We start from the raw sequence: 19,443 nt of genomic DNA, 5'->3' as shown, positions 1-19,443 counted from the left end.
TTAAATAGATTCATAACTTCAAAAATCAATATTTTTTTTTGGGAGGCTAATCAATCACTCCCTGCTTAGTGCTAAGGCTAGCTCTTTTACTCAGTCGAATGCCAAATGGAGTAGCAAGGAATTCAGCAAATGTCACAGATGACTAGAGTAGATCCTGAAGTAGCCTATGTACTAATTCAAAAATAGACTTTGACTCACCAATCCAGAATCGAAACCAAATCGTGAGACACCAAAAGATTCCCAGCCCTACATTTTGAGTGCCTAAAGAAATATTTTTGATGACTATATGTATCCTAAATACTTTTGTGAAAATATGAAATTATGTCTTGAAATAATGTATTTTTCTTTCTGTCTGTCTGTCTGTCTCGGTACCAAAATGTAGCCGTCTGTATCAAACCCCTCTCCTGCATCCATCCTCAGTGCTTTACTCGCTCACATATACACACAACAGACAAATTCACACAGGCTTTGGTCTGCTCAACAGAGTGCTGCTAAACAGAACAAAAATAATTGAATTAAACTAGCCCAACTAACTGAGAGGCCCATAAAAAGGACGCTCCCACTTTGACTCAAAATCATTTTTTGAAAGTAACTCAGTGAATGTCTATGAATCCTGAGGGGGGTTTTCCTTATAGCTTCAGGGGAACTGAGCGTGAAGCTGGTGCTCTGCCCTTTCAATGAAATGTTTATTCCTCTTTTGAGAAGAGTTTTGCCACTTGAGATAAATTCACAGACATTTTCTGTGGAATATTCACTCATAAATATGGAAAGAAAAACACTTGAATGCTACCGCCTTAACCTCTAATGCATTCAATGCCTCAAAACCAGCTTTTAGTGGGAGTTAAAGTTAGCGTTTTAGACACTTAGAAGTCAAGCAAAAACATTTCTGCAAAGCATTCTCTGTTAATCCCCAGTCCTTTCTGTGCACATAAACTGCTGATCTATCAGAGAGGAGGTGTATGACATTTAATATTTAAGAATATTTCCATGTTCTTGTTGAAGGAAAACATGCTCTGTGAGAAAAAGGTCCAAAGATTTTGTAGAGGTTTCAGAAGGCATCTTTGATCGTTGCTCAGTTATCTAAAACATGACAAAAATATGAAACTTCTCCTGAAACTTCCGCCGATGCAAAATAAGATCATATTTTTCTAATCTTTTTTTTAATATATACTATCTGTCTCTCCCAACAGCAACAGGAGCAGGACCCTACCAACCTCTACATCTCCAACCTGCCCCTGTCCATGGATGAGCAGGAGCTGGAGAACATGCTGAAACCCTTTGGTCACGTTATTTCCACACGGATACTGAGGGACGCCAACGGCCTGAGCAGAGGAGTAGGCTTTGCAAGGTACACATGGGGAGAGACAAACACATGCACACAAACTGTCACCTACACTAGTGGATCTCTACAAATGTTGTAAAAGCAGCTTAGTATGTGAAAAACTCAGGTTACATCTCCCACTGTCAGCCAGGCTGAGACTGGTTATTGGGCATCTTATCCATGTGCCAGGTGGACTGGTTTACCTGCTAGGGACCGACCAGCAAATACAAAGTGTGGTGAAAATAAATGGACCTGCCGGAGCCCTCTTTGCGATTTCAATATCCCGTTTGGTTTGAAGTTACACTGGTTACCTTTATGTAGGCTCCTCCCCCCTAAGCATTCAAGTAGATTTATTAATATAGGGTCAGAGGTCAAGAGGGACTGTTTAATCTTATTTGAGCAGCAAGTCCCATTGAGATTAAAAATGTCCTGGCCTAGGTAAGAGTCAAACAAATCACAAACACATTAAATACAACATATGCAACACTAAATCACAACAATAAAAATTCACCGTAGCTTCTTTAAAATTATAATAACCTCGTGCCTCTGTCACCACATTCGTTATGATACTCTTACATTTGTGAAGTGATATACTATATGTGTGTCTAATTTTGGCTCTTTTTCAAGATTATTCCATGCCCAAGGTTCATAAAACGAAAAGGCAGCTTTCCTCCAGATTTGTCAAAACTCAGGGTATAGTGAAGAACAATCGATTAGAGGATCACAACCAATTAGAAGACTGCAACTGCTACCAAATAAATCTGAAACCTCTTATCTGATTTCTGATTCTGTCCTGTACGTGTGTCAGTAGTTTTTTGTAACAACATAAAAGCTCATCCTGCTTTCTTTAACAGTCAAATGTATCACTCACCAAGAAGTGTTTGCTGTTAAAAACATCAAATCACTTTATCCTACAGATACCTCCCCACGCTGATGTTTAATAACCAGTTAAAAACTCCTTATTGAAGCCCAGTGGCCAAGATGAAGAAGAGGTGTAAGAGTGAACAGATGATTCAGCCAGGTCCATTTAAAAATGTCACAAATTTAGTTTCTAGTCCTATCCTGCTGAAAGCCATGATATTTATTGGAAATGCCACATTGAATAGTAAGTCAATGTTTTAATGACTTATCAGAATCCTAATTATTGCAATATGTTTTTTAATAACAGGAAACATCATCTCTCTGGGTTGACTCCCTGCTATTAATCACTAACTCTACATTCCTGTACCCTTGGCCCCATCACCTTCCTGTCTATGTTGGTGTGCTTTTTGTGTGGTGTGTGTGTGTGTGTGTGTGTGTGTGTGTGTGTGTGTGTGTGTGTGTGTGTGTGTGTGCGTGCGTGCGTGCGTGCGTGCGTGCGTGCGTGTGTGTGTGTAAAGGTGTGTGTGCGTGTGTGGTCTTCTCAGTTACACCGCGGAGTGTGCCAGTGATTAGAATGCAGTCAAGGCTCCATTCAGGGTCACTTGCTATGTGAAGAAAACCCAAGACACACACATGCATGCTCACGTACTACACGCACACAGTCTTTTTCTCTTTCTTCTGTCACTGTTTTTCTTACCCACACACACACACACACACACACACACACACACACACACTCTCATGCTGGCTTTTGCTTGCCAAGCAGGCAATTAGTCATTGAGCTGTGATTGGGTGAGCGGAGCTGAATAGGGGCAGACAAAGAGGACATGACACACAACAGATCAGACTGAATGGAGCTTTTACACTGGGACAAAGGAGAGGAAACCCCGTAGACAACACACACACACACACACACACACACACAAACAGACACACATGCACACATACACATTCTGAAGGCGTTTTGCTCTGAGATGCAAAGACTAGCAAGGACAGCTACATATAGATGCAGGTATTAAATGCACCTGCAGTAATGTAGGACACATTTGCATGCACACATGTCTGCATACATTGGCACGCTTTAACAGAACTGAGGTACCTATTGTGTTTCAGATAGTAACAGAAGAAGCCGGTTGTCCTCGAGTAACACCTCTTTCCTTCTCTCTCTCTTTCAGGATGGAGTCGACGGAAAAGTGCGATGTCGTGATCCAAAATTTCAACGGAAAATTCTTGAAAACCCCTCCCGGCATGACAGGTAGGTGTCCATCAGTAAGAAAATAGCATTGCACCGGATACACCGGCACTGTTTCTCTATAGGTCAGGGTGCTCATGGAGATGCATCATGCACTCAACCTTCCTACACACAAAGGTTGCTGCACTCAAAGGTCACATTATTTTGACATGAACTCAGTTTCCTGCCAACCTTTAAAAATCCCTTCCACTAAGTTCCAGGTGTTTGTGTGTTTAATGTAAGTCATCTTCTCTGTCTTATTGGTGAGAATGCAGCACTCTTGTCATTTACTATCTGTGAACAGCATTGTGGAGTTATGTCTTATATTTAATGACAAGGTGGGCATCTTGCACGAGTGGGGCCGTGAATTATTTCAATTTCAATGCAAGAGCCCATTACGAGAGTTTAGATAACTTTACAAAAATGATTCTCATTTCATTGATTTTGTATGAGGAAGCATATATTTGATGGTTGAATGCCATTCTTTGATACTTGGCATCGTAAGTACAAATCTCTGAACCTATTGGCTTTTGTCTCAAGATGATTTATGTCTCTGGGAGCGATGACCAATTTTTCTCTGATCTGTGTAGCCAGCGGTTTGTGATAAAGGACTTTTTGCCAAGATTTCCTTTTCTGTCGGAGTCATTGTGTACAGTCTGACCAGTAACTTGAGAAGCAAGAAAGGAGTAAGTGTTGACAGACAACGTCTTTGTGCTGATATTCAGATACACTTACTTGCAGATATCTGTTCAAAGGCATGAATAAAAGAGCTAATTCATCATAATCATCATGATTGCTGATGGGTTCCAGCATAGAGCATTGAGGCTGATTGTGTTTCACTCTTTTTGCTCTTCACACCTTTTTTTTCCTCATACAGCCAATGTCAACTGAAACAAAACTGGATGATTACACTTGGGGGCAGGTTGGTCAACTCTTGAAATTGGTGGTTTGATCCAGCTCCTGCAGTCCATATGTCGAAGTGTCCTAAGGCAAAACAGTGAACCCCAGATTGCTACAGAGTGGCAATGTCAGTGGGGTGTGAATGGGATTAGTTTGATGGGCACTTTACATAACATCCTCAGAAACAGTGTGTGAATTTCTGTGTGAATGGGTCAATGTGACATGAAGTATAAAAGTGCTCTGAATTAGAAGAAGACTAGAAAAGCACAATATAGAGTCCATTTACATTTTACTTTGAGAACCAGCACAGAGCCTCGATTTAAAAATGCTGAGTTTTTATGCAGAATCTTTAAATAGAATAGTATTTAACAATGTTATTATTAGCTATCCATCGTGGTACCGCTTCACAAAGTTAATCCACCTGTTCTTCATCTCTTCATCCTTGGGGAATTTGAACAAACAGACCGAGCTGTTCTTCAAATTCTGGTATCCAGGGAAGATACACTTGCTGCCGAGTTCATAGCTAGCTAGAAGATGCTACAGCGTGCAGTGTTTTTATATCGCTTAGCATGGAACGTTGAGATGAAGGGCAGATCTACGTAATTACGACCAGACTTAGCTCTGCCCATTAAAACCTAGAACTGAAACTTGAGAAAACTGTAATAACGGTCAAAAATCAGAAATCAGTCAAACATAGTTCTCAGTCTTTTCACATGTTTAAAGCTATCCTCTTGCAACATATTTAGCGTGCTTGGAGACATATTGCTGATTTTACTTTACAGGGACTTTAAGGTCCAATATCCAGTACAAAACAGTAATACATTTCTTTTCTCACTCACAGAAAATGATAGGTTATCTTTTGCCTCTCAAAGCAAAACATTATCTCATAAACGTTTTAATGCCTTGGTTTCAGACACGCAGACAAATATGAATCTGGTTGCTTAACATAGGCACATGTGGGGATGTTCCTCTTTATTTATAGCAAAAAAAAACAACATTTATTTACACTATCCAACTATCAATGTATTTGATTTATCAGCTGTAGTCACGCAGAAGGACATATCTGTATTCTGTTACAACATCTGTGTGTGTACAAAACATTGTCCGTGTGACTGATAATATATCAACATCATCTCTGCTGCCCAGCTCCTTAGACCACCTTGAGTTGATTAGCGGGAAGATGTGACTGATTAAATCCTAAACTGCACAGGACACAAATTGAGACACACACACACATGCACAATGTACACACACACACACACACACACACACATACTCACACACATGCAGACATCCCCCAGAGCAAACAATCTGTCCCCCAAATTAACAGCGCAGACTTGTTGCCTTTATACACAGAGGGGTAGAGAAGAGGGGGCGTAAGGAAAGGGAGGATGAAAGGATGGGAGCACAGAGGAGGAGGAGGAGACGCAGTGAGGATGAGATTCAGGATGTCTCTCGTTTTGAAGAAAAGATGAGGGGTGTGTGGGTGTGTGAGAGAGAGAGTGACATATACAGAGAGAGAAGGAGAGAGCACAGTGAGGTTACTGAACATGAGTGGATAACAGAACGAGGACAAGGTGAGAGTAAAGAGGAGGCTGAAGTGAGGAGAAACAAACTGAAAAAGACAGAGTGAGAGATAAGAGATAGAAGTACTAAACAATCAGATAAAGGGCAATAAATGGAAAACAAGGACAGACGCTCCAGCTGTATGACTCGTCAGGTACAGCACCATCGACTGCTCATTTTCAAGCCAGGACACACACACACACACACACACGCTCTTATGCCTCTCTATGTAACATATAGTTGTGTTATTTTGTAGCACCTGAGTGATGCATCATTGCTGCTGCTGTCGGCAGCTTGTGTATGTTAGAAACACACTTAACTGGTCCTAAAAAAAAAGAAAAAGACATTACTAGTAGCACTATTAAATAAAAGAGGTTTAAACTTCAACACGCAAACAAACTCGCTAACTCGCTGACCTCTTACTCGTCTTTGTAAGGGAAGTCCATATTCTTCCCTCTCCAGTGTGAACGTGTGTGTGTGTGTGTGTGTGTGTGTGTGTGTGTGTGTGTGTGTGTGTGTGTGTGTGTGTGTGTGTGTGTGTGCGTGCGTGCGTGCGTGCGTGCGTGCGTGTGTGTGTGTCTGTGCGTGTGTGTCTGTGTGTGTGTGTGTGTGTGTGTGTGTTAACTTAATTTGCTCTGAGCCACAAACCGGTAAAACTGTGAGAATCTGGCCAACCAGATCCATTGTGTACTGATCCACAAAACACACACACACACACATATACACAACACACACACACCGTTGTTACTGATCTGATACACACTGAGAGAAAGCGTGCCAGGTTGTGTTGATTTATGTCAGTGCTTTTCTGTGTCACTGACAGTCTTTGGCATTTCAAAGCTTACATCGCAGCAGGCCTTTGTGTTTTGTTTCTTCTATTTGTTGTCTTTAAAAAATCCTCAATATACCTAAAGGTTAAAGTTGCTCTGCTGTTACAGCGTAATGTACAGTATGTGTGCATGGCATGAGGGATGTGTGTTCCTCTGATTAATCCCACAGTCTGTCTGTGCAGCCTGATGTATTGACAGGCAGCAGTAATATTTTATTTTCAAGCAGCCAAATGAATGCCAACATTGATCACAAGACCAGAGCTTCCCTCAGCCCTTGTTAACAGGAAGTCCATTGATCCACAGCTTCCTGACTCCTCAGGTCATAGAGATAGAGAATCTAGATCTGACATAGACTTATATGTCTCTGCCCCATCCTTTAATTTATACAGAACGTGCTGTAGTTTAGTCAACCCAAGACAGTATACCCCTTTTGTTAGTATTGTATAATATTTAAAAATAATTAAATATTAAAACAGTCACTTAATTTATCCAGCTGTATTCTTTTTTTTCATAATAATTAAATGTATTATGAATAAATGTATTTGTGTGTGTTATAACTTTAGGTGAATAGAATTCCAAATTAGACATTCAATGTGAAGTAAATCAGCTAAATGACAGTCTGTGAATTCACTATTCCATGTTATTAGGTTTCCCTGTGCTTTATGTTTGATTATTTCCTGCACCCCTACTGTGAATGGGGGTGTAAGCACCAGCAGGAATGTGGGATTAGGGGTGCTGAGGGTGCTCTAGCACCCCCTAAAATTAGGCATTATTAAAGTCATCACCCATAAAAGCGTTTAAAGTGACGTTTAAATCCTTCTAGGAATTGTCGTGTCTTCATGGATTTTGGACTTCAGCAAAGTCTTCATGTGATCCGAGAGTTGATTCTGTTCATGATAACTGCAATAATACATATAAGTACACACACATTTCTTATCATTTCTCCTTTCCTTTTATTTTTATTTTATGTTCAAATCCCCAGATAGTGACAGATAAGTTGCTGCTCATATTTTCATTGGTACTCAAGCAGCCATACAAAGGTTTTGCACTTTAACCCGACACAAGTTCATATGACCTGTTCTTCTTTATAAATAAGTAAACAATCAGTAACAAGAGGCAGGCTTCCAGTAAAATGTAAATTTACCTTACTCTATTTTACTCATTCTCTCCCTTTGTAGATCAACTTTTTGTCTTTTTTCTCCTTTTTTTAATTTATTTGTCTCCTTCCAGTTATCCTTCCAACATCTTATCTTTTTCCATTCCTCTTTTTCAGTTTTTCTCCAATTCTTATTTTTTTCTCTGTCCCACTATCGGATGTTGCAGGTTTGATATTTCTTTGTCCTGCCTTCCCCTTAGGTTGAGACAAACACACAAAGGAAAAGATTGAAAAGACTCCAGATCTCAGGCCAGTTCCCATAATCAGTCACTGGTTTCAATACTAATCAGGATGCTTTTAAAAATGTGTGTAGTCTTCAATATCTGGTACAATCATGAGGCATTTATGCTACATTCATCCAGGAAGTGGTTCGATACTGGAAGTGGTTCTATACTGTACTTTCATAAATGGAAAATTAATTTTATTAGATTTTTCTGATAATGGAGGAAAACATTGAAAGAGGCTTCTCTGAGAAAAATATGGGTTAATTATGAGGCAGAGCTGCTCTGTCAGACTTGGTGTCAGCTTACATGTGATATTTGGAGCTAATTATTTTTGCACTTAAAAGAACGACGAGCGTTAAAATGTGATACTTTAAAAGCAATAATCAAATCCCATGATTGCTGTCACATCCTGAAAGTAGCAAAGACACTTAGTTCTATATTAACATCAATTCAATTCTAACAGATATGTCAATAAATAAATAAATCAAATATATATATATATTTATATAAATATATAAATAAGTGGAAATATAATGTTAACTCATCTCTCTCTTTCGCTGCTTGCACTTTTGTTTATTTCAGCAGACATCTGTTGCATTTTTAATGATGTAAAACCACTAACAGCAATATGAATAAACCTTTTTATAATATAATCCCTCTTATTTCAGTGGCAATTCCTTTTCTTCCTCTTATATGTGATGCTTGAACATTTAACCCTCTAGAGTGTGTATCGCTCTGCAGGGCTTTTAGCTCTTTGACGCTTGAACAGGGGAGAAAAAAAAATGGCTTCCTATTCAGCCCAGCTCGGGGAATCCTCACTCTGACACATTTGGGAATTGGATCCCATTTTCCAACTGAATGATTTCCCATGTTGCTTGCAAATGGATTAGATTTTATTCTAAATGAGAATTTTTCCCAGTTGAAGGATTGGGGTCCCACAAATATTATATATCTCCCCCTTTTTTCCCTTAGTGAAATCTGAAACCTTTGTGCCATTATAAGCTAAATGTTTAACTTGCCTACAGATTGCTTTATCTTTTAGAGGCAGCAAAGCTAAGATCAATAGTGTTTACTGTGTTTCCTGCACTTAACCAATGTGTCTATTGTAACCTGTGCATGAGGTTCTCCCCCATGTTTTTATTTTCCTGTTTTTCTTCTCCTGTGTTCCTCACACCAGAGAAGAGCTGGATATGTTTGTTTGCTCTGCTGGAGTTTTAACACTTTCTATGTTGCTCTACCTTAGTTTGTAATACCCCACTGCTTCAATGAGTGGTAACAGTATGTGATCCACTCTTCACAACATAATCCACCCACCCTGCCACCTTTGAGCACATCCTGTCATTTTAACACAGAACCATACAGACTGAAAACTGCTTTGTGGCTCAGTTAAGACTTCTTTCTTTTACCTTGTAGCGTTCACAAATACAGAGAGAGAAAGCGACAAACAACCAGGCTCTCTGTCATCCTTCTAACATCTCTTGCAGGCTTTACGTATTTTATTTCCTATTTACATCACCTGTCTCTGCAGCGAAAGGATGTCACAAAAACAAAACCTATTCAGCATGTGATCTACAAAGCAGTGACACTTTGATGGATAAATGAAAACTGGTAAATCAACTGCTGAAAGCCTCGGTTAATGAGTACACATAAATCTAGTTGTAAACAGTTCTCACGCTTGTAAACAAACATAACTTTTGTCCACGAACATATTGAGTCCATTCACTTTAGAAGTTGCTCTTGTCAAGTTTCCAGCTCTTAGAAAAGACTTGTGTTTCTTAATAACACTGAATACAGGAAAAGAACATGTGTGCAGTGGCACCAATAGCATAGCGAATGTGTGTGTGTGTGTGTGTGTGTGTGTGTGTGTGTAGGTGGGGGGTGGATTCATTCTGATATTTCACAATTTACTGGTAAACTTCTGATCCACACTGTCCAACTTGTAAACATACATTGATTGGCAATGTTTTGGTACTAGACCATCATAAACAGTTTGTTAAAATGGGCCGGGCATGCTAAATAAGAATTGGTTACAGGCGTGCAACTAATTATGATGTCAGATCTGATTTGGTAAATTAATTAAAAGACAACAAATGTCAGCTTCCTGACCTAGGAAAATACATTTGGGCTGTAGTACATATTTTAAACGCTATGTGTCAGGGATACATATTGCTCCTTCAGTGTAAGTATTTACAATGACTCTTCTGTTATACTAAAGTCTACCAAATACAGACAGCTGGATTCTTATTTGTTTCACTTACTATAAGACAATAGAGTTGTCGACACTGTGCATTAGTTTTGTCTGCGGCTTAGAAATGATGTTGGGATTTGGACAAAGTTTGAGCCCTTCTACCAACCTGTTAGGACACTGATAATAACAACAGACTGGGAAAAACAAGGTGAATATTGAGGTGACTGGGGTCACAAAGATGGATTTATGTGGGACTTGCACGATCATTTTTTACTCCTCCAACTTAGATTGAATTTAATTTCCTCAACTCCAACTTCATCCATGTCCTGTTTACAGAAAATGAACATTTGGGAACTCTTTAGACGTCCAAACATTTGGTTCAGACTGTGTTAATTAACTTGACGTGTCCAAATGTGACCCGTTTACTGGGGGCAGACACAGCTGTACCAAAATTCATCATGAATTCATCACTTCGTGTTACAGAGCTGCAAGAGTGAGAGCAGCAGGGGTCAAACTGACAATTAAAAATGTCCTCTTCCTTTTAAAGGCCTCTTGTGAAATGTAACAGATTGTAGTGATGTAGCTGTGAAAGCAGGCTGAATAATTCATTTGATGCAGCAGTCAGAGCGGCTTTCTTTCTGCAGGTAATCTCGTCTCTGCATGCTTTGTGCTTGTTGTTGCCTCCTGATTGTGGAGTGACAAAGTTTCCCCCTCAGGAATAAATAACATTTATTATTGTTTATCATCATCTGTATTTATGACTTGTCAGTGTGCTTGTGAATAAATAAATTGACTTGCATCCTTTTTTTCATCCATGGAGGAATACATGATATCCCACCTCTGCCACCACAGGCATTAGTTGAAGCTAACGCAACAGCAAAATCACTCTTCTTTGTTGTTATTACCGCAAACGATGACAATGAAAGCTTGTAGATATTTTCTGGGCTATTATGATACTGCTATTGTGCTTTATAACTCTGCACAGGAGTCATTTTTCACAACATTGCCTCACCCTCCAATTTGTCTGTAGCGGTAGAATGCAGACACGTTTTCGATGAATATCAAAGCTAATGGCTTTTGTTGAACATTTTAATTGTTTTAATGAAATGTCTCACTAGACCAAAAGCCTTCATTGGTTTGCTGATGTTTGTTTCCTTTCAACCTCGTGCACATTAGCCAATACTTAGTGATCCATCGCAAGTGGCAGTCCTTCCACAATTTGAGCCTGATTGAGTATACGGTTTGTGTGACTCATTTTGTAAAATTAACTAATTATGCCCGGAATAAAAGATATCCACTCTGACTGGAGGTGAAAGTCCTGTAACTCTATATTGTTATATTTCAATAGGTTTGCTGTCATACGCTCAAACACATGAACGTCTGTGTACTTTGTGCTATTTTGGAGTTATTGTATTATATCATGACAGTATAATCATGCATGTCAGATTAAAATATTATATGATTAAACTCCAGATATTCAACATCAGGCAGTAATTTAAAAGAAAATCAGTGTATCGTCGTAAAAAAAAGACACAACATTCGACATTTATGGGCTGGCTTTATTTCCCACTCGGCTGTCTGTGTGTGACAGACACCACAAAGTGCTTCACATTAAAATATTAGAAAAAGCAGAGACATAAAAAACAGACAGTTACATATAATCAGACATGGACTGATCAAATAAAGGCAAGTCTAAACAGATGGGTCTGTAACTTCTTTTTATAAATGTCCACAGAGCTCACAGCTCTCAGATACAGAGGAAGACAGTTCTCCTTTTGTTTGAAGTAATTTTCAAGAAACTAAGCAGCAGACCCTGATCAGAAGACCTCAAGGTCCTGCTAGTGTTGTTTGGCTTTAGCATCTCAGTGATGTGAGCTTGAAAATGCAAGCAACAACAGGTAGGTAAACACTGGCTTTATAGCACTCTGTGTGTGTTTATTGACTGGAGACATTTCACCAGCTCTGATAGATTAAAAAAAGTAGCTTACATAAACACTGCTGTGTATGTTACTGATGTGATTTTTTATATATTTTAGTAGCATATTCAAAATAGAATAATGCAATTGCGACAACCATGTTGTTGCTGTAAGTCATTTTTACCTCAGGTCTATCTGGTCTAACATTCTTTAGCAGGCGCCCATCAAATCAAGGGAGAGACATCCTTTACTTTAATCTAGCTCTCATGGGACCAGAAACATCTTCACTTAGTAAAAGAAACAATATTTTAGCTGTTGATGGGATAATTCTTGGTGTATAAAAAGAGACAGAGATGGAAGATTGAATTCCACAAACAGATGTATCCTTTATAACGCAGAGGACAAACAGTTGTTTTAGATCAGCGGGAGTCTTTCTCTTTTTCTGCAGACAAAAAAAAAAAAATCTTGACTATAAACTTGACAAGTTGGCAGCTGCCGACAATCTGGCGTTCTCAGTGTGTCACAGCAAGAAAACAAAACAGCAACAGAACACAGATGCTGCCTCGAAGTCTGTGAAACTGTGTGTCGTCATGTCACATCTTCTTTCATACTCATGAAGTAACTTTTGTTTATCATACAAAAACCCATATCATTGAGCCTTTAACTCTAGCCTGCACTTTGATATTTCATTTTCCTCGCAACCTGACAGTTAAATCCACCCTGCATCATCCTCAAATGTAAATCTTTAAAAATATTCTGAACTTAACCCTGATCTAAATTAAAAATTAAAGTACTCCAGAGCAAAATGACAGTTCTCCTTTTGATCTCTCTCTCCATTATTATCATGTATCGATTCCAACCGAGCAAGACTCATGAGAGCTTTTACATTCACATTTTGCCGGCTGCTCAAAAGTTTTTCAGAGCCTCATAAATGAACACTAATATCCACAACAGGAGCTGTGTCCTGTGGTTCAAACTCAGACACCTTACATTTCAAACAGAACAACCAGAGAAGGTAGTTCTTCTTACCTCAGTTTGGAGTGTTAAAAAGTCCCTGCCCTTGAGAAAATATCTATTGAAGGTGTATTTTGGACGGGGTGAAGCAAAAACAATAATTTACGAGACGTGTTTTATGCTCAGATTGTGGCATCTTTGGTGCAAGGAGCCTCCTTTACACTGTTTGCTTTAATCCTTTATATCCCTTTATTACATCCATGCAAACAACACACTGTTGTTGCTTTTATGTTGCTTTTTTGCTTGAGTGCAAGTACTTTAGAATGTTTTAATGGGCTAATGGACCTATTTTGCTTATCGCCGCGCTTCATTTAATGCAGCACAAACATGAGAAGAAATGCATTAAAAAGGGACTTTAGGTGATTGACTGTTGTTCCTGTGACTCAACATTTCTAGAACTGTAGAGTGTGGATAGGCTTTCATGCAAAGCACAGTTTGCATTGCCACAGTGAATGACTTGATAATGCTATCTACTTTATTAAACTCTATATTGCAATTCTATTTAAAGCTATCATGAGGGAAATTCCTGTACGTGTTGATTTTAGTGACCACTAAGGACAGTGTTGTTATGTCGTTTCCATTATCCCGTCCTTCACATGTGTAAGTACTGTTTTCTGACTATAAAGAGGCATACTGTTGTCTTTACAATGTCTGGCGTATTACTCACTTTGCCTGTTTCCTGCTGAAAATGAAAAATAAAGTCACTTCTGGACTGTGTGCTGCAAATTGTTGCATCTGACCCTGTGGCAGTGTTAAAAGCAATATATGACTGCAGCTTTCGTAGGACAGACAGAGCCATTAGTATTCTTTTAAATCTGTTTTATAACCAACTCAAAACTCCTAACCAGTTTGTTTCTGCGCTAAGCAAGAGCTGTGCGATGTGCCATAGTGTCACAGACACACATACACACACCCACATGGATGACTGTTCATCAGATGAATGCATAGAGCAGGCTGGGAGAGAGAGAGAGAGAGAGAGGGGGGAAGAGATGGAAATCAAAAGCGAGGGATGATAACAGAGGCCCAGCTGTGTGTCCTGTTATTCAGTTAGAAATCAAGTTAAAACCGTGTAATGAAAAAGTACCGCTCAAATTCTAATCACACGGCCCTGTGTTTTCTCTTCAGACTTACCTTCAGAGTACTCAGCTCGGCCTGAGGCCTTACAAACAACTCTCATCTCAACCCTGAGCCCTAAACATTTGCCTCCACTGAGGGATGATAACTAATTTCTCCGGTTTACAGAGATGAAGAATCATTTCTTTTGTAGTAGGCGGGGTAATTGTGTTATTTATTTTTCTCTTCATAATGTCTGAATTAGTACCAGAATGATAATACCGCCTCTGCTTCTTCACAGTATTTTATTTCTTTTTAGACCTTTTTTTTCAAGTGAGAATCAGTGATGATTTGACTTTTCTCTGCAGTTTGAAATCATTGCCAATAAAAAAAGAACACCGCCTGAAAGTCTCTTCCAAGATGCAGTCAATGACTCAAACATGCCTTGGTGGACATATCAAAGTTACAAGTGGAAACCAATGTGTACAAGTGGGTTGCTTAAACAACTTCAGACTTAAGAGGCGTCTTCATAAAATTGAATCAGAAATGAACAGAGAGGTACAGTGCTGAAAAATTACAATCTAGTGCTTAAGATGTGAGGAATCCTAATGACATTCAGAGGCTTTGTTCATTTTTATTAGTAGGATGATCTGCATCTCTTTTTAAGAGGATGTGGTATTTGTTGTGTAATAAAAGAAAAGTACCAAGGATAGGGAGCTATTGTGAGTTTTATTGACCATTTGAAGAGGAAACAACAAATTAGTATTTTCAAAATTCCGGACAATTCAGTAAAATCGACAAATTAATTTAATGTTCTAGCTATAAAGATGAATTACACTGAACACTATTTTATACACATCTACACTATTATGTATGAACATGTATTAATTGTGAAGTACATCCTAAGAAGTGAAACTGTAATCAAGGAAGAGTTAATATATATATTTTTCTTTTGGGTCATATTTAATTTTTAGACGTACAGACTATTCTCTGCTTGTGCTCTACGAGTATGCAGAATAAAAGGCTGTATTTGAGTCAACATGGATGCAAATTTCTTCATGCTACCATCAATCAACAACTGTAAATCAGAGAAAATGTACTAAAAGCATCAGAGATCACATGAAAGTGAATCATTTGACTTGAATTTCTGACTTCTTCACCCATTAAATGTCTTTGCTGGGTGTCCAGGTTCATGTCAGGATAGGCCCAACACTCTTTGTGGTGTTTGTTGAGTCATGCTGTTGCAGAAATATTTCCAAGAAATAGTAACCATTGCACGCGCTCTCTAAGAAATTCCAGGAATGCTTTTCAGAATAAAATTACTAAGAAAAAGTCTGAGAAAAGTCTTACAGATTATTCTTCTCCAACCCAGTCACTTCCTGCTTTTTTTTTTTCAGAAGTATCGGATGTTTGAGTCTGTAGCCTATCAGATTCAAGCTAGAGTTTGGTGAACTTTTGTGTGGGAGGTCACACTGAGCTAATCCTATTTGTAATCAAGGCTTTCTTCTTACTCTGATCCAGGAAGGGACCATGTTGTCTTTTGAGCGATCACAATCGCAGACTATCGCCCAGGGTCGGCTGTGTGAAGTTATTTGGCGTGTTAAGTACGCCTGTTTTAGTTTGTCGTTTGAACCATGCTCACCGTGCTTTGATGATTAGCCTGTGGCTTTGTTTTCCACGGCAGAGCTGCTGTTGTTGAGTTGTGGTTGTAGAGTTGTTGAGATGGTGTGATAACTGCTGTTGTTAGGACGTTTGGATCAGTAGATAAATGGAAGAGCTGAAGTGTTCTTTTCAGGTCCACTTCATTTATGTCAGCTTACACACGTCTTTAGATCCAGTCTTTGAAATGTAATTCTAACATAATCAAATGCATGAAATTTCACTTTTTCTGCTTTTAAGATGATTAATGTGCCTCTATGTTTGTCCTTGTCTCCTCTCTCTCTCTGCAGCCCCTGCAGAGCCGTTGCTGTGCAAGTTTGCTGACGGAGGCCAGAAGAAGAGGCAGACCCAGGTCAAGTATCCCCAGAATGGTCGACCATGGACACGGGAGGGAGAGGTGAGGCTTGCAAGGTTTATTTAATCATCAATAAAAGCTTTCCGCTACCCTTCATAAAAGATCCCCTTAAGCAGCTGCAGGAGCTTTTTCTTGGAAAAGGCAGAAAAATGTCTTTCAACCATTTTTCTAAAACATTCTCCCTTCACCCTCTGCCACTACAAAAAAAAGCAACTTTGAATGTTTCCTCAGGCAATACTTTGCATCAGCCGACATTTCCTTAATCTACATGAACACTTCATTTCTCACAGTGAGAATAAGTACACAGTGCCGTCTTCGATGGTTTTTTAACAAGGATTTGTAAGGTTAACAAAACAAAAAGCTGTGTTATTCAAACTTAGTCACTGCTCTGAGAACTGTGTTTCTACAAACCCTCCTTTCAACCATTTCCGGCTCAGATTTCTAGCAAAAGCGCAACAGGAATCCAGTCAAAACAGTTAGAAAAGTGAGGATGAAATACAGTTGCATGCGGTGGATTTTCTGGAGCGTTTGAAGCCCAGTGTCTACATCTCCTTCACACAATAAAAACCTGATAATAGGTCTAAAAAGACATCATTTCCATAAACTGTGAATATCTGGCTGATGTTTTCTTTGACATCAGTTTCTTTTTCAAATCGAACCAACTTTCAATGGCTTGACAGGCCCCCCTGCGGCTTCATTATCAGCTTTCATTTCCAATAATATACTTGAGGACGGATTAGAGAAGCTGCTGACAGTATGAAAGCTGGCATATACAAAGGATGATGAATTTGAAATTCAAGGTTTCAGCTAGACCCCAAATGCCAAATTGTTTTTTTTTCCTTTTGTTGAACCTCCCACCTCCAGTCTGTCATCTTCAGACTAAAAATGAAACCTCATGTAACAGAGTGAAGGCAGAGTGACTGTTGCACAATGCAGAGAGTTCAGAAGTTGCTGGTGTCGATACCAAAGTTTTAATTTACCGAACAAGGGAAAGTGAATAATAATGTCGCCACCCAGACACTGAGTGCAGTTTGAACCGTTTCCCAACATTCACAACACACCACAGAGGTTAGGAAAGAGCAAGGGTGGTGAAGTGAAGTGAAATGGAACAGGCTGAAACAAGGGGCCGCCACAACACAAACAGGATGCCACAGTGTGTGTGTGACCTGTGTGTGTGTGTGTGTGTGTGTCTGTGTGGAGCTGGAGGGGATTGTAGGTTTAGGCTTTATTTGTGAGCACAAAGACTGATGCAACACATGGTCAACAAGAGAGGCCACAGGAGTGAGTCTGGAGCCCTCTTGTCAACATTTATGAATCATCAGCTGGATTTAAAGTTAGGGACACATTTTATTGGGATTACTCACACATTTGTTGGTGGTACAAGTCCAGACAAGCCCGATCTGGACTTGCAGAGGACATCTCTTTGAAGTTCATACATTTAGCGAAGCCAGGTCTCTGAATCCTGGCAGACTAACATAGACATCTGGCTCTAGATGGGATTCATTTGGACTCATCTTTAGTCTTCACACTGGACCCTGATCTCCCCAAACCCCTAAGACCTTAATAAATCCAGACCCAGTCCCTTTGGGGTGGCATTGTGTCTCTTTGTCCTCAGTCATTATTTTTGTTTCTTTGTTGTTATTTGTGTCTTTAGGGGCATTTTGTGTGTTGTTTCGTGTCCAGTTTTTTTTTTTTATGTTGTCACTTTGTGTTTCTTGAATTGCTTTTCCAGCTGTTTGTTGTCTTGTCTCTATTTGTGGCTGTTCTGCATTTATTTTAATCCGTTTTATGTTTCTTTCTTATGTTGTACCTCCCTTTGTTGTGAGTGTGGATGTTTCACTAAATGTTATGTGTCACTTAAAATAAATGTATTATTTTAATGGGCCCTCCTGACTATCTTGGCCCCTATAGGCAAATAGTGGTAACATATAAAACACACACGTCTCCACATAAACACTCCCATATCACTGGCATTATTAGGCAGCGAGTAGTGAGTAATGTGGTCCAGTCTTCACATTTAGACAAAACTCTCAGGAAATGTAGAAGACGAGATGCAAACATAAAGCTGCTTCAGAGAGCTGATCTCCTCCGGCTCTGTTCAAACACACAACTCAATACATTGACAGGGAACCAGCCGTGAATATAAATGTACCTCAAGGTGAAAATGAGGATTTCTGTGTACATGTATTGTATATTTTACCTGCTTGAAATCAGATATTGGTTTCAGAACTGGTTTGAAAATGAACCCATGCTCTGGAATGATAAATGTTTGTGCTATTTGGTGTCATCAGTGTCTGGCACTCCTTGTTATTGCCTCTGTAGTCAATATTTTCCCGGTCTTGGCAAGAAAGCGTGTTTGGGGAAAACCAAACGTCTCAGCCGAGTTCAACACCGGGGCACACTTTCAACTCGTGTGCCAATTTGGAGACGAGCAACTTGTGTAGAATATTGAGCAAGCACAAATTACTTGTAGGATGCAGATAGAAGGGGGGGGGGGGGGGGGGGGGTAGAGAAATGAAAAATAAAGATTAGAGGTCTCAAACTTTGTTAACATTGCCAAAAGGCAGTCAAGTGGATGAGCATGAAATACAGTCTCGTTCATTAACACTTGATAGACGATAAACACAGACAGAGTGTATCTGATGTACATTTGACAACATTACATAACATGAAGGAGGAGGATCTTAGAATCATTTGCAACTTAGACACACTGTTGTAGCTGTGAGTGTCCTTTATTACTGATATGCAACAGGAAGTCTTTTTAATTTCATTATTCTGGGTCACTGAGGTTTGTAACTCCCCAAGTGCTAAAGGATAATTACAATGTGGTGTCTGCCTGTTGTTCCTTGAGAAGCTCTATCTTCAATGTCTGTGTCTTAGCTTATGATAGATTGATGTTATGATGTGACCAGCAAATTGAATTACCATATTTAGTCATTATTACCAGAGGGCTTGAAAACGGTAAAAGGTTTTAGAAAACGTTACATTCAGAAAATAAGTTTAGTGACTTACAGTACTGATGTTTGCTGTTACAACAAGCACCATCTGTGTTTTATGGCAGCTCAGACACACTGATTTCAAAATGTAGCAGTTTCCATCTCTATCTTTTTTTCCCCAGATAGTTGCAATTTTCCATCTTTGTATGCTTTAAAAGACCCCTAATCAGAAA

The 19,443-nt window shown here is 39.3% G+C and overlaps 1 protein-coding gene across 3 annotated transcripts in view; it reads left to right on the top strand.

Moving 5' to 3' along the window:
- The window catches only part of LOC132984276 (RNA-binding motif, single-stranded-interacting protein 3-like), a 125,897-nt gene that overhangs the window by 83,096 nt on the left and 23,358 nt on the right, over positions 1 to 19,443 (top strand). For all 3 annotated transcript variants that reach the window (XM_061051046.1, XM_061051045.1, XM_061051044.1), the window contains exons 5-7: positions 1,191 to 1,348; positions 3,358 to 3,437; positions 16,210 to 16,316. In XM_061051046.1, coding sequence (XP_060907029.1) covers positions 1,191 to 1,348; positions 3,358 to 3,437; positions 16,210 to 16,316 — 345 coding nt within the window. The remainder of the gene's footprint in view (positions 1 to 1,190; positions 1,349 to 3,357; positions 3,438 to 16,209; positions 16,317 to 19,443) is intronic.

The sequence above is a fragment of the Labrus mixtus genome, chromosome 11 (genome assembly GCF_963584025.1).
Source record: "Labrus mixtus chromosome 11, fLabMix1.1, whole genome shotgun sequence".
In the NCBI taxonomy this organism is placed as follows: domain Eukaryota; kingdom Metazoa; phylum Chordata; class Actinopteri; order Labriformes; family Labridae; genus Labrus; species Labrus mixtus.
Note: the sequence above shows the minus strand (reverse complement) of the source record. Positions and strands in the feature narration are given on the sequence as shown.